The 14,761-nt window shown below is 39.9% G+C and overlaps 1 protein-coding gene across 2 annotated transcripts in view; it reads right to left on the bottom strand.

Annotated features, from left to right (window-relative positions):
• Positions 1 to 14,761, bottom strand: part of opcml (opioid binding protein/cell adhesion molecule-like) — a 292,619-nt gene that overhangs the window by 165,672 nt on the left and 112,186 nt on the right. Inside the window, exon 2 of one of the 2 annotated variants that reach the window (XM_071460453.1) lies at positions 3,958 to 4,033. In XM_071460453.1, coding sequence (XP_071316554.1) covers positions 3,958 to 4,033 — 76 coding nt within the window. Of the gene's footprint in view, positions 1 to 3,957; positions 4,738 to 14,761 lie in introns of those variants that run through there. The other variant, XM_071460452.1, reaches the window with a different exon arrangement.

Raw genomic sequence — 14,761 nt, 5'->3', positions numbered from 1 at the left:
AGTGTCTCCTGAAATAGCGGCCCTATGGCAGCAGGCGTACCAGACCTTGGTTGTCATGGATACTACACTAATGGTCATGGCTTGGTTAGGACTGCGGAAAGATAGTGATTTGGGTTAAAATAAGTACTTCCTCAACAGCAGACATTCTCTGTTGTCATGGTTACAATAATAACAACATGGTTAACTTTGTCAAGCAGTCATGGATAATAGAAACAACATAAACTGCTACTTTCACAAGGGAATCGAACACCGCTCTCCTGTGTCATATTCCTGTGTTTGGTTGACTCATTCATCCACCACAACCTCCTCCTGATGTGACTTTGTCTCTATAAACTACGTCACTGCACTTTTCCCTTTGCTCCTGTCATAATTACTGTGACTGCTGGATGTTGCCAAACAACAAAACGTAACTATGGATGATAATAACCTGCTGCACAGATGACCTGTGGGCTTGTTTTTTACAGGAGGATAGTCTCCACAACAGCACCACTTAACTTATTCCTTATCACCACGAGTCATTTACTGAAATGCACGCGGCTGCATTCTGCCACAATTTCAACCTCCCACCTCTCAGCTAATTACAATCAGATATTTATTATAACTGCCACACTGATGCAAACATTGACAACATTACAGCCAATCAGAATCAGTTATTCAGAAAAATCATAGACGGTCAGGATATAAATGATATCACTACAACCTGAAAATTCCAGGTCCATGTACACATGCTCATGAGGTAATGGCTCAAAAGTCCGCTTCTCATTCCTCTGACTGTGTCACTCAGTCATTTTACTTTTCAATTCTGGAAAAAAGACAAATAACATTGCCACTAAAGCTATGTCAAAGAATGCTAATTATTCCGCTGCTCACATCTGCTTAGCTTCCTGTTGCCAGTGGCTTTCTTTATGTGAGAATGATGCTGCTTTGTGTTGCCCTTGACTGTCTAAATAATACAGCCCTGTAGAAATAAAGTAACCACCCCAGGATTCTTGCCAGCTACAGGAAATCACTAAGATGCAACAATCATTTATTAAAAACATATTGTCAGGATCACATTAATGTTGCAGTTTCCCTGGCCTAAAAGCATTTAACCCTTGACAGGCTTCTGTGAGTTGGCTAACAGCACCACTTTTCCACTCCTGATGTGAGATAGAAAAGCTTACCGGGACCAGACTGGAATGACACCTGTGTATCAATGTTTGAATCTCTTTTTGTAGGGCAACCGCTACACTGATGACTTGAAGTCATTTTACCTCAGGAAAATGTTGGGAAAAGCATGGCAATGTGGCATATTCTCTTCTAAACAGCAGCATTGTCAATATTACATATATTAGAGCCAATTATTATGTGGCAAAATGCTGGTTCCAAACACAAATACAGTAATTTATTTGGAAATACAGGAGCATCCTGCTCAAAACTAGGTGTTTCAAGCTTGCTATTTCATCCATAAAATATTCAGATAAAAATACAGACAATAATGTAGTGCCTGCCAATTCCAGCCTGTCTAGTTTTCATATAATGTTGATTCTAACAGAGGTCTACACCACAGTAATACTCTCCAAGGCATCCTGCCCCTGGCCCGCCTCCCCAAGTCCAAGCCTCACCAGGCCGCTGACCTTCCAGTTCTCTGCATTACTGCCACTCGGGTGATGAGGGAGTTAGAGAGGCTCCTCACAGAATAAGCAGTGGGGTCCTCACAGAGTCAGCATCAGGTTGCTCCGGGCATGTAGCAGTGAGCTGTTAAATGTGAGGACAATGCTATCATATAGCAGCACCACTGGCCTTATTCCCACCCACAGAAGCTGAGAAGCAGGATGAGAATGGTGCGCTTTGATTTCTCCGGTGCTTTCGACACCGTCCAGCCCCCTCCTGCTTGGGGAGAAGCTCAAAGCGATGCAGGTGGATAGAACGGTTTAGGGACTGTCTAGCTCACTGACAGACAGCAGTTCATCTTCCTCCAGGACAGTGTATTGATAGACTGTGAAGCAGCACAGGAATGCCCCGAGAAACTCTATTGTCAGCTTTGGAGCTCACTCTCTACACCTTTCCTTTTAAGATTCACCTCAGGGTCATGGCAGCGCCAACAACTTCTTTGATGACTCCTCTATTGCGGGGGCACACAGGTCAGGCAAAGAAAAGGAGGGCTCGAAGCTGCCAAACGAGCCCTGTCAGCTGCTACAGGGGGCAGCCACGTGCAGCTCTACATCAGCCTGACAAAGCAGCAAGAAGTGGATTTCCGCCTGTCACCGTCCAGAGTGAAATGGATAGTTTCAGTGCATCCAACAGACTGCTTAACAAGTCCTCCTAATGGAGGAGACAGGATTGACAAACTAACTTCTCTGAGGCTGCACAGAGCAGAGAAGACTAAACTGATCTCCATCCTGGACAACTCCTCTCCAGCTCCTCTATAATGAGCTGGTGCAGCTACAGCACGCCACCTCATCTACCCAAGGTGCAACAGCAAACTCAGCTGCTCGTCTTAGTCGACAGTCATCAGACTGTGCAATAATTCCCGTCTAAATAAGTCCCATCTCAGCCGGCGTGGAGCCAGCTGAACTCTGCTGCCCTGCTCTGACAGCTTGAGGTACTGAATGCACGCTGTCACAGTCACATTGGTGCCACAACTGAACATGTCCGCTCACATCTGTCTGTCATACTTAAGTAAACAAGCAAGAGTGTCATTAACACCTGTGATACTAGGCAGATTTGAGTTACTGTTGAAAATCAGGCTTCACAGGCTAATTTTTACCTAACAAATGAGCACAAATTTTGATTGTGTTGATTGTCCTGTTTACTCTCTGTCGTGCTTACTTCCCACTTTTTTTTTTTTATAGCTTGAATTTTTCCTTATTGATTCTCTAGTTTCAACTATTTTGTCCTCACTTAATAAAAGACAATAATTATAATAAATGTTTCTCTTCAAACATTTTCCAGATGTATTACAATGTAAGACTGAGTCTGTGTTGGTGTGTGTGTGTGTGTGTGTGTGTGTGTGTGTGTGTGTGTGTGTATTTGTGTGGGTGGAGCAGGGCCCTATCTCACATAATTTCACAGAGATTCTGGATTTCTAGCACCACACCTGGTCTATTGGTCTATTCTTATAAAAAAAAAAGAAAACATAAAATTAAAGAAAAAAAAATACTAAAGAAAAAATAGATATAAATGAATAAAATAAATAATAAATAAATAATAAATAAAGGAACATCACAGTGAGAAAAGAGAAGGTAAAAAAAAGCATTACATATGATAAACACAGTAAAACCACAAGTAGGAAAAGCTTAATACTGGAGATGTAATAATTCATATATATATATATATATATATATATATATATATATATGATGAAGGTGTGATAAGACCACTCTAAAATCATGACAAGTCCCAGTAGGATTATCACAGAAACAACAGTGTTTAATAATAGGAGCCTAACAGTAAATGGCATTTTTTCATGAAGGCTTCCCTGGTAAAAGCTGCCCGGTCTACTCTCCAGTCTTCCAAAGCGTTTCATCAAGTGTAATGAAAACAACGCAGCCCTGAAAATTAAAGTCATAATTGCATTTGTGTTACATACTCAAATCAATACGTGCACAACCCCTCCTGGCGCTGAATTTGAGTATCTCAGCTCTGTGCATCCTCAACAAGACATTAACCAACCGGATCAATAACATTCAAGGGCAATGAGCAGGAGAGGCTCAACACCGAGTTTTGCACGTTTCACCATAACTTCCAAATGGCACACACGCACTATCATTGGGCTTGTTTTAATACATTTTAAAAAATCAGAACGGCCATTTGTGCGTGTCTGTATAGGTTATCATGACCTTTAGTAACTCCTGGACCGTTGCACTTCAATCGCTTTTTGGACCAACACAAGCTGTGGGGCAGGAGTCTGTGCTCATGGCGCACAGGGGGAGATCATATCAGTGATGTGCTGATGAAATACAGTTAAAGACTTACTTTAAGACGGCGCTGTCCCCCTGTCTGACGGTGATGTTGTCCCTTAATACAGAATCCCCGCTTCTGGCCGGAACTCCTGCAGGTACAAGGAATAACAATTTAAGTCCGAGGACGACAAGGCATTTCCCAGGCACCGCCAAATGGCCACAAATTCCCATGTTTTTCTGTCACTGCGCAACTTCCAGGAAAACTTGAACCGTCTGATTATTCCTTTTTTTTTTTTTTTTTTTTTTTTGGCGTCTTGCGCTGCGGACCGCAAATTCCACTCCACAAACAAAGATGCGGGAGCTATAACCTACTGGAACTGCGGTCGACCTGGTTTTGGCTCCAAGTAAACAGGCTTGTTATGAAATACTGTCCGTGTGGATAAACGCAGGGAGCAAAGTGTCTTTCCGCCCGCCAGCCGCTCTAGGAAACTGACTTCGGAGGAGAGAAGAGCACCGTGTCTCTCAGAGAAATGCGCACCGTCTCCTCCGCTTCAAACAGTAATCGCCGTGAAATGGATGCTCTCGCCGAGATGCATCAGCCAAGTCTCCGTATGTATGTTTTTTTTTCTTTTTTCTCTCTCTCTCTCTCTCTCTCTCTCTCCCTCGGTGCACTCTTTTCTCTCTGTCGTGCACACTCAAAGCGAAAGGCTTCAGTATCTTTCTCTTCGTTAAGTAGCCTACAGTTCCTGAAGTAACCCCCCCCCCCTCTCTCTCTCTCCCTCTCTCTCACTCTCTCTCTCTCTCCCTCTCTCCGTCTCTCTCCTCCTCCCTCTCTTTTAATCGCCAGGTAGCATCACTTGCCTGTACCGTGAGGACCATATGGTCTGCTACCTGCAGTGTTCCTACAGTCACAAGGATTAGATGGCTCCCAGACTTGTGTCCAATGGCTCCTGTTAGGGGAACACTGCTGCTTTAGTAACATGGCAAATGATAAATCACTTTTTGTGACATACCCACATTCAAAATGATTTCACCACAGGGAGCACCCATGCATATGACAGGATGGTAGATGCTGATTTGTGTAAGTCTGCATGGCACACAGACAGTGAACAGATCAGTGAACAGATCATTCACTCTTGAAATAGTTGGGATCAGATGCTGAGCAGTGGCTCCAGGGGGGCCTGGAGGTTACTAAAGAAATGGAGGGATTATTAAATAGACTCAGGACAACCACATTCAGAAAGTGAGCCAAGAATACTATTCGATTAATAGGTTTCGTAGTCACCGCTCTTATCTCAGTGAGCGCTGCACTGTAGCACTTGAAACAGTTTTTGTTGATGTGCTTTTCAGTGATTTAAGATAGAGGTCCATAGGACAAAATCTCTTCAAGTGGGACTCCAGTGTCTATTTATTTGGCAACCATGACATGAAACAGGTCAAGGAATCCTTACACTGAATTGAATTGCAGGGAAAATATTTATCGGCCACCTCAAGAATTTCACTCACAGAATGACACAGACCTACAGAAGAAAAAAGAAAAGATACATTTTGCACTGGGGTTTCTTGTAATAAAACAGCTATTCTGCATTTACTCAGGTGTCCTCAACACCACCTGGGGTGCAAAACAGGTTATCAACCATGTAGAGCAGGCGACTCCATGAAAATTTGTTTTTGGAATATTTTTAAGTCTAGTTTCAAGATCTTCATTATTTGACTTTTTATGCTTATATTGCCAGGTTGTATTTCAGATGAGATGAATGGGTGGTGCCATGGGTGCAACTCCATGCTGTCACCCTTACATTAGCTGTGTAACTGTTCAGGGGCCACATCCTTCAGAAGCTGCAGTGCGGCCGAGAAATACGACCTTCTTTTCCTGGGCTGCGAAGGATCCAACGGGTGGATCCTTTGTGGCCCAACCTATCCCAAGATTCATTTCGCACCAGTAATAAAAGCAAACAGCACCAACAGAGGGCCCAGGGATTTCAACTGTAAATGTAACTACTGAATTTCAGCTCAATTCAGCAGCTAATGGTACAGCTGCTAAAAACCAAGGACCTTAAAACCTTAGTTATTCATGAAAAAAAGGCAAATGTTTTCAGTGTTGCTAGGCAGCTTTGCAACACTTGTGACACAAATAAAAAAAAAAAATCCTCTCTTGACCAGACCGTCTCATTTCTGTTCGGCCTCCGTTTTGTTAAGAAAATCTTTTTTTTTTTTTTTTTTAAAGTTAATTACCTCAGAATGAAATGAAATAGTTTGTTTAAATGAAATGTTGCTGCCTGGAAAGCACTGTTTTGTCATTCTTAATTAAAAGCTGCATAATCTCCATGATCTGAAAAGTTTTTTTTTTTCTCTCTCTTTTTTGTCTAGTCTAAAGTTCTTGCAGTTGTTGTTGCAAAGTTGTTGCAAAAATTAAATAGCTGTAACTTTTTCTAACGCTTTAAAGCCTGCTGGGATCCCTCTGGCCTTGCTTTTGTAAAATGTAATTTATTATTATTTTTTTTTCAAATGGGTGATTGGGAGTCCACGTAGAGAAGCTTAGAATAAAAATATTGTCGCTATTTTAATCTCTCAATTCATCTGCATCTACCCTCTGTTTGTCCTCTGCTCTAAAGATGCCTTATTCTCCAGCCTTTTTCAAAAAAAGTTGAAAGCCAAATCAAAACAAACTAGACAGATTAATGCAATTCTTGAAATGAAATTTGAAATTTGGTTTACGTCATCTACAGATGATGCTGACAAAAAATAATGAAAGGAATTTCAATACGTTGATCCAGTATAAAATTATGCAATTTGAACCCTGTGTTTGGGTCATTCATAAATCAAAACCAGCTAAAGCTATTGTTAACAAGCTATTGCTCCTTTATTTTATTTATTAATTTTTTTTTCAGCACAATCACTGAATTGTGATAAAAGCTTGCATCACTACAACTATGGTCAATTCAGAAATCAATCACCCTAAACTAACATTAATATCTCCACATGTCTTCATTCAAATGTTACCAGTGAGTTCACAGTGATGTTGTGATTTGTGTTGTATGCACATTTTCTATTTCATATAATTTTTAAACATATTTCACCAAAACATTTGACAATGCAGATGAGATAAGCAGTTTGATGTGTTATTTTTTTGTTTTGTTTTCCAGAATTGTATTCCCAACAGTGAAATTATTATGAAGTAGCTTTTGTGACATCTCTCTCTCTCTCTGCCTGCTTCTTGTGAGGTTAATTTGGTATCCAGACTCAGGAGCCAGTGGGCGAGGCTGGAGAGGGCATCAGAAAGCTACTTGCACCTGGTTAGTTTTGCAGCCTTTTTGTGTGGCTTATTTGTTAAACTCCCTCTCTCCTCTTAATCCCAGGCCTCCACCAGCTAGATGGGTTACATTATTATTATATGTAGATGTAGCCAAGTTCCTGGAAACCTATTGCTTTTGTTCTGATTATTCTTTTTTTTCTCTGCAAAAAGTATTATTGCAGCAAAAAGTCTATAAAATCAAAATTAACCAAAATTGACAGGTGGTTTCCAAATCCCACCCACTACTCCTGCACCAAAAATGACATTCACTGATCTCAAGGTGCCACTGTAACAGTCAGTTTTACATTTTCACAATTATCTCAAAAATGACTTGGCTTAGAATCAAAATTCTTCTCTCATTTTAATCTCTCAATCTGGTGTTCTGCTCTGAAAATGTCAATTTTATGATTTATGATCTGCTTGGACCCTGATTATTGCACTTGCGGCTGAAGCCACTTGTAGCTGTACTTTATTCTGAAATTCTCAATTCACGTGGTTAATAATTAGGTTGAGGAGAACGGCAACTTTTAGGGAAAGTGTTCAAGAGTTAATGAGAGTCTGAACTTAACCAAACCACATTCACTTGTTTGCTAATGTGCTCCCGCACTGTCTCCCTGTCCATATCTGTATGCGTACAGAGGATGCAGGCCACTCGGGATGAGAGTGGCACTTTGCTGCACATCTAACAGCAGCACTCAGAATTACTGTGACAGCTTTTGAATCTCATAAGAAGACTGAACAAGATAATTTCTTTACCATAACATCAATTTGGCACGCTGTTAAGATATTGGACAGGAGGCAACAAATGACAACGCACTGACAGCTTTGGATGCCATCACTGGGGAAAGATGCAAGTGACACATGGCAATGTTCTTGTCTGGTATCAAATGTCTGAAGAAGTGTGAAAGTATCGATGGCTTGTTTTCGCAGGCTGCAGACTGCATTCTGTTGTGTGTTCATCAGCCTCCTCTCGCATACAATTGGCTTCACAATAAAAGCCTTTCTCTTTAAGATAAACACACTTACGGTACTGCACAACACAGTGACAAAAACACTTCTCCACATTTTATCGCCCACTTTTTGGTAGTTGCAATAGCAGAGCACAAAAACATGAGCACAATGGAAATGGACCTTGAGGACACATTTAAGATATATATAGATATATATATATATATATCTATATATATATGTATGTATATATATATATACACACACACATATATATATATATATGAATAATGGATATAAATATAATATAATATAATATAATGTAAATCTTATCCACGCTATTTTGTGTCTATGTCTCATTTCAGTTAATACCTTCATAATATCTCTGATTCAAATTGCAGAAAATTTACTAACAAAGGTTGATAAATTCAAAAAAGCCTGCAATAAACACTGCATTTACCAAACTGTTGTTCAGTTTATTCGTGGGCTGTTATTGTGGAATTATGATGATGATGTCTTGTTCTGGAGAAATTGGGCAAAGATAAGACTTAATTAAAATTATATCTGTCCTGGATGCAACACAAGTCCTGTCTGTGCGCGCGTCTTAATGGTTTTTAAATTAAATCCCCTCCCTGACCTCAGCAAAATCTAAGATAGGTGGTCTTAATTAGAGTCAAGGGTACAAGGAGCAGGGGAGGGCTGAAGTGCTTATTCAGAGACACCCCCCCCTTCAGTCAATTAGAGCTGCAACATTTGGTCAAATGATGTCATTTCAACACCTTGGTAGCCTCTGCTATCAATGGTCTATAAGGAGAGAGAGAGGGTTTAATAACAACCTCATCAAGAGAAACAGGGTAAAGTCACAGGCATGTGCAGTGTTTTCAGCAGTCAGCTGCACACAGTGGTGTCTTGAGGATAAAATAAGATTGCAATCCATTTCAATCCATGTCATGTGCATTAGGTTTTCAACCCTCATTGTTCTACTTTACAGCAGGTCAGGTGCATCCGGTGACCTTGCCAAAGCTCCACCTCAAGCGAGGGTGCCAAGCATGCAGAAATGACAAATTAGAATGGCATTGTTTGTTGCACGGCCCGCATGAATCATTTTTGATGTATCACACAAACATGAACAGAGGGAGAGGAAAAAAAAAGAGCTGAACTATGCTGCCTAGATCAACTAGCCGTGCTCTAAAATATGGGCTGGTGGGTATTGATTTTAACATGCTCAAATGAACAAAGCCATTTCACTTAAGTCAACGTCTTTTTGATTGGTTGTAGCCGTATGTAGCCCGGCTCTTCCTGGCAGATTGTGCTTCTCATTTATTTCACTTATACATGCAATGACATTCACATAATTTCCTGCTGTGACGCATTAGCACCAGACCCTGGGTGGTTTATTCAAACAATCCATGCTAATCTTCATTCATATCATGCAAGGGTGGGAAGAGCTAGCAGACAATGGACCAGCATCTGACCAAAGCAAGTAATACCCAAGAATTAAAAAAAAAACAAACAATACAGAACAAAAACAAAACAAAACAAAACAAAAAAACCTGTAGACTGAATAAAGAGAGCTCACTCAGTGGGCTCAGATTCTACTGACACACAGGCACTAATGTAATACAACTATGAGAACTACTGCATCATGAGTAGATAATAATTTGTGGTCAGTCCAACAAAGCTTTTGTGACAATATTTGTAATCGCACACATTATTTTATCCTAGCGAATGGTTAAATGTATTTATGAGACTGTCCTCCTGTAGGAAACAAGCCCATAGTCGTCTGTGCATCAGGTTATTATGACCTATATTACATTTTGTTGCTAGGTGACATCTAGTGGTCATAGTATTTATGACAGGAGCAAAGCTCTGTTTATTATTGTAACCATGACAACCAAGGTCCAGTATGCCTGCTGCCATAGGGTGCTATTTCAGGAGACACTGCTATGGGTTGTAATGTCAATCCATCACCAATCTCATGTCCTTAGTTACCATAAGCACCAAACTGTTAACTAGACACTTGGTGCATTACAACTCTGTTTTGTGGGTAAAGTGAAAGCGCAGGGACAGCTTCTTCAGTGAATCTACCTCAATTGTTAGACAACACAAAAATGTAACACATCCACTTCACTGTCTCTGCCAGTGTGAACATTTACTAGTACAGTGAATTTCCCCAATGTAAACCCATGTAAGCCCAAAGATACCCGGATAACAGTCTGATCTTACTTTGAGAGATTTCCTGTTTCCTAAAAAGTATGTTTACATAATTGTAATTTCTAACAGCCGATATATTTTGGGAGAAATCTAATGCTCCCAATGGAGTTTTTATCAACATAATTAGGAAACATTGTATTCAATCATAATTAAGAGAGAGTATAGCAGAGAGATTTAAAGGCAGAAATTCTGAAAATAAAATCTTTGATCTATCTAAACATGTTTATTCTTAATATGACATCACTGTGTTATTTCTCATGTCAATTAGATCTAAATCAAAACTATGGAAAATTACCTGTATTTCTTGTTCAGTGAGCCATCCCTTAAATATGCCTCAAATCTCTCAGTAATCTCTCCTGTGAACGTGCCTGATTTCTGATAAACATCATGGTTCAGTAAAATCTGGAGAGCAGAATCCCTAATACATTCAAACAAATACCTTTATTTAACTTTAAATGCCTGAAGTGCAGGACTGGCTGGGTTTTCTTTTTTTTTTCTTAAATACAATAACAACTTGATTCAGGTCTGCCTTATACTTGTAGGAGCTTAAATGCCCCTGGCATGGAGAGGTGCACATGATTCCAACTTTGATCTCAGATAACTGCATCTGCCTCAGTCTTGACTTATCAGACAACTTTAATCAGAAGCCTTAGCTGCAGTAACAGCGTGTGGCTGCTGATATCTGCAGTCAGGCTTTAAAATGTGAGGTTGGCCGTTCTTTTCTCTTAAGATTGTTGTGCTGGTCTTTGTCACATCTCAGTTCTCTCCCTGCTAATGCCGCGTGATGTCTTGCAAAGTCAGTCAATGTATGCCTTGTGAGAGGGCATGAATTATTGAAGAAGCTGGTACCTTTAAATGACTTGAATGTTAAGACATCCTCTGTTATCAATAGGTGTAATATTCGGTGTGTTCCCAGCAGGCGTGTGTTCAGCAGATATGCTGATACACTATCAGAGGCTCCTGCACTGACCTCTGCACGACTTTCTTGGGGTGCGTGTGTCAGAATTAAAAGTGTGCGCACAAAGATGCATTGATATGGAAAATGTTAGTGGGGGTCTTAACTGCATGTTCAATTTTATCAATTTTATTTTTTTTCTCATTCAATCTGTCAATATACCAACCATTTTTAGCAACTCTGTTGACGACAAGTAATGAACATAAAAACTGCTTGAAGGTCAAAGCTAAATCCTCCTGCATTAAGGCATCCAGCTTATATGAGAGCCTTGAAAATATGAAAGGCATCAACAAGAACTCAGTGTGGTGTAAATGTGTATGTGTGTGTGTGTGTGTGTGTGTGTGTGTGTGTGTGTGTGGACTGTGTGTGTGAGCATTACATTTAAAATCTATGTCAGTGTCAGTAAAAACAAAAACTACACAAAAACTGCATCTGTAGAATCAAATCTAGGATTGTTGCTCAGTAAATGGTTGGGATAACGACGGCTTTGAGATTTCAACATTTACCTTTGGGTAGGTTTACTAAGTTTTTGGAGAATGTCAGGATAATGACATAAGACTAATGAGGAGCGAAATGATCTGGCAGTATTCACTTACGTTTACAACAAAGACGCGCTTACAACAGCTTCCTCAGTACAATTATTACCTCTTCCTTTAACAAACAGAAGTTACTTTTTATTTATTTATTTATTTTCAATCCAATATTATGGGTCATTTACACAAAGTTTCTCCAGTCAGAAGTCACTTTGGTAACTGTTTTCATCAACACAGTCACATTGTAATTCTGAAAGACAGAGACTGTGGTTACCTAGGACGAAGTCAACATGGCTGCCATTTCAGCCCTAATGTCAGTTTCATCAACATTAAATTGTTCATTTGTATGTATGCAAATATGATCATCTTTAACCCTAAGGTTATAAACAATTTACACGGTGACAGTAACAGTGTCCAATCTGAAGTGAGAGGAGCGGCGCACACTAATGCTTATTTAGGCAGAAACTGTCATCGCAGAGATGGATTCTGCTCACTTCAAGGTGAACGCATCTGACTGAGCAATTTCCATTCAAATATTAGTCAAATGGAACTAATACCTTGGGATAGAGCAAATCAACAACTCAGATCATATTTGACAATGACATATGGATGGCAGTTTGGGAAAGTTGGGAATTTCAGGGGTGGGGGGGCTGGGGTTGGAGGGGGGGTTTAAAGAGAGGTTATGCACAATTTCGTGATAGTTAATCATCCAATTTCCACAACAGCAGGAGTCAATCAGAAAGTAACAGCAATGCTGATTTGTATTTCAGGGCCACTCCGGTTATACCTCCCCATAAGGATTTGTTTAGAAAAAGCCACAACTGTTAGACTTTTCAGTGCTGGCTGCTGTAGAAAGACATATTTTCTTCTTGTATTCAGCTGGTGTCCTTGGTGGCCACAAGCAACAAAACCATGTAGGTCTCTGCATATTCAAAATGTTAATGACAGCTCTTATTTGCAATGCACACTTGCCTGAAACATTATTTTAAAAGTACTGCCAGTGATAATGACATTCCATGTCTAGTATATGTGTAAATTAGTAGTTTAAACATGAAGTAATGTGCAGAGAATGCTGTATGCTGTGTTCACAATGTCCCCAGTTTAATTCCAGCACAAGGCTTTAGTTGTGAGTCGTATCCCTTTCCTTTTCAACATTTCATCTTTACTGTGACCTGCCTACTATAGGCAACATGCAGCAAATGAATCTTTAGAAAGAAAAAAAATGTGCAGAAGATAATGTTCTAGTTGCAAAGATATGCAGAAAGAAAGAAATATGTGGTGAGTGCAGTTAGAGTACATGGCTGCTCAGTGCTGTTATTGATTTGTCTTCTAAAACACAAACCAGATAGCATCATGATGTCCATTTAGAAGGGAAACTCAAATAACAATTTCCTGAATGAGTCACCACTACCTTAAAACTATTGCAGTTCCCACTGAAATGCAGATTAACAGCCAAAATGACCAGTTTACATCCAACTGTCATCTGTACTGTGGTGTTAAAGTGTAGCTGAGTGTATGATCTTTGGGATTTTCTACAATGCAGATACAGCAGGTTACCAAAACCCCACAATAATAAATACAAGTTAATTATCATTGAGTTCAAACATATTTGCTGTACTAAACAGATTTTATGATGATAGCAGAAGGCAATGAGATGTTTGGGAGTGGAAATCAACAAGCGTGGGTAAAACAAGCTAATTGTGGGCAATTTAAATGTATAACATGTAACTTTTCTGAAATCTGAGATTTTATTCATCCATTTGATTTGGTCGTCATAACCCCCCTGCACATGTATTAGTGTTGTATTTGTCTCCAAGAAGCTCAAAATGGACTTTTATCCAGTTTTAAGACACAGTTTAGGATACCAGCAGTCCTGCCTCTGTCAAACAGCATCAAAGAAACACAGATTTTTAACATCAAACACTATCCACTTTTTTTTAACTGGATTTAATCAACTGCTCTGTTTGTTTTGGAGAGGAGGAGACCTTTGTGGATGATTCAGCTGCTGGTAAAAATCTCCTGGATGACACTGGCATTGTGGGAATCCTAAATGGGAGAAGCTGACTCCAATAATAGCAGTGGTGGTAAAGACAACACCACACTGTCCATTGTTAATGTAGCAGCAGTGTGTTTAAGGCAGTGCCATACTCAGTCTAGAACAGTGTTATTAGCTTCCTCAGCCAGTAAGTAGGACTGTTCAGTGTGATCATGTGTACATTCAAGTGAATTTATTTTCCCATTACCACAAAGCATCACAACCTTCATCCATCTGTAAACCATATGCTTTGGTATATCTGTATTCAAATGACATCTCAAACACAATATGCAGTGGTTTCAGATTGTTTCCTCTTGCAAAGGAGAAAAGGTTATAAAAACCACACTGTGTTAGAAAATGCTATGACATACATATGATAAACATATGAAACTATGCTTTTTAGAGATGATTCTCAGTCAGACCAATGAAAATATATATAAAAAACAATCTCTGATGCTGTATATTTCAGTTAAAATCAAAATTGTGCCTGTTTCTTTGCTTTTTGCTTTGTCGCAGTGTCTGCTATGGAGGAGCTCAGCAGACTGTGCAAGCTTGAGTTAAACAGAGAAAAGGGGGAAAACTGACAGAAGACTTTGGAGGAAGTCTGCTGCAGAATCCCGCTGACTGTCTCAGTGATTGTATGGGTGACAGAAACTTTCTGCTGAAAAGCTGAAAGTAATTAAAAAACTTTTGCACACGTCGATGCCTCAGGAGAGAATATTTGGACTTGTGATTCTATCCACCAAAAAAAAAAAAAAAAACATTGCACAGATCTTATGAGACTGTCGAGCCATAGGTCGTCTGTGCAGCAGCTTATTGCGACCCGTAGTGAGGTTTTATTGTTAGGCGACCTCTGCCAGCCGCAGTAATTATGACAGGAGCGAAGGAGGAAGTCAG

The sequence above is a fragment of the Trachinotus anak genome, unplaced genomic scaffold, assembly GCF_046630095.1.
Source record: "Trachinotus anak isolate AG129_WGS33_773 ecotype Australia unplaced genomic scaffold, CSIRO_AGI_Tana_v1 ptg000024l, whole genome shotgun sequence".
Classification (NCBI taxonomy): domain Eukaryota; kingdom Metazoa; phylum Chordata; class Actinopteri; order Carangiformes; family Carangidae; genus Trachinotus; species Trachinotus anak.
The sequence above is the reverse complement of the archived record's forward strand: the minus strand, read 5'-3'. Positions and strand labels throughout refer to the sequence as shown.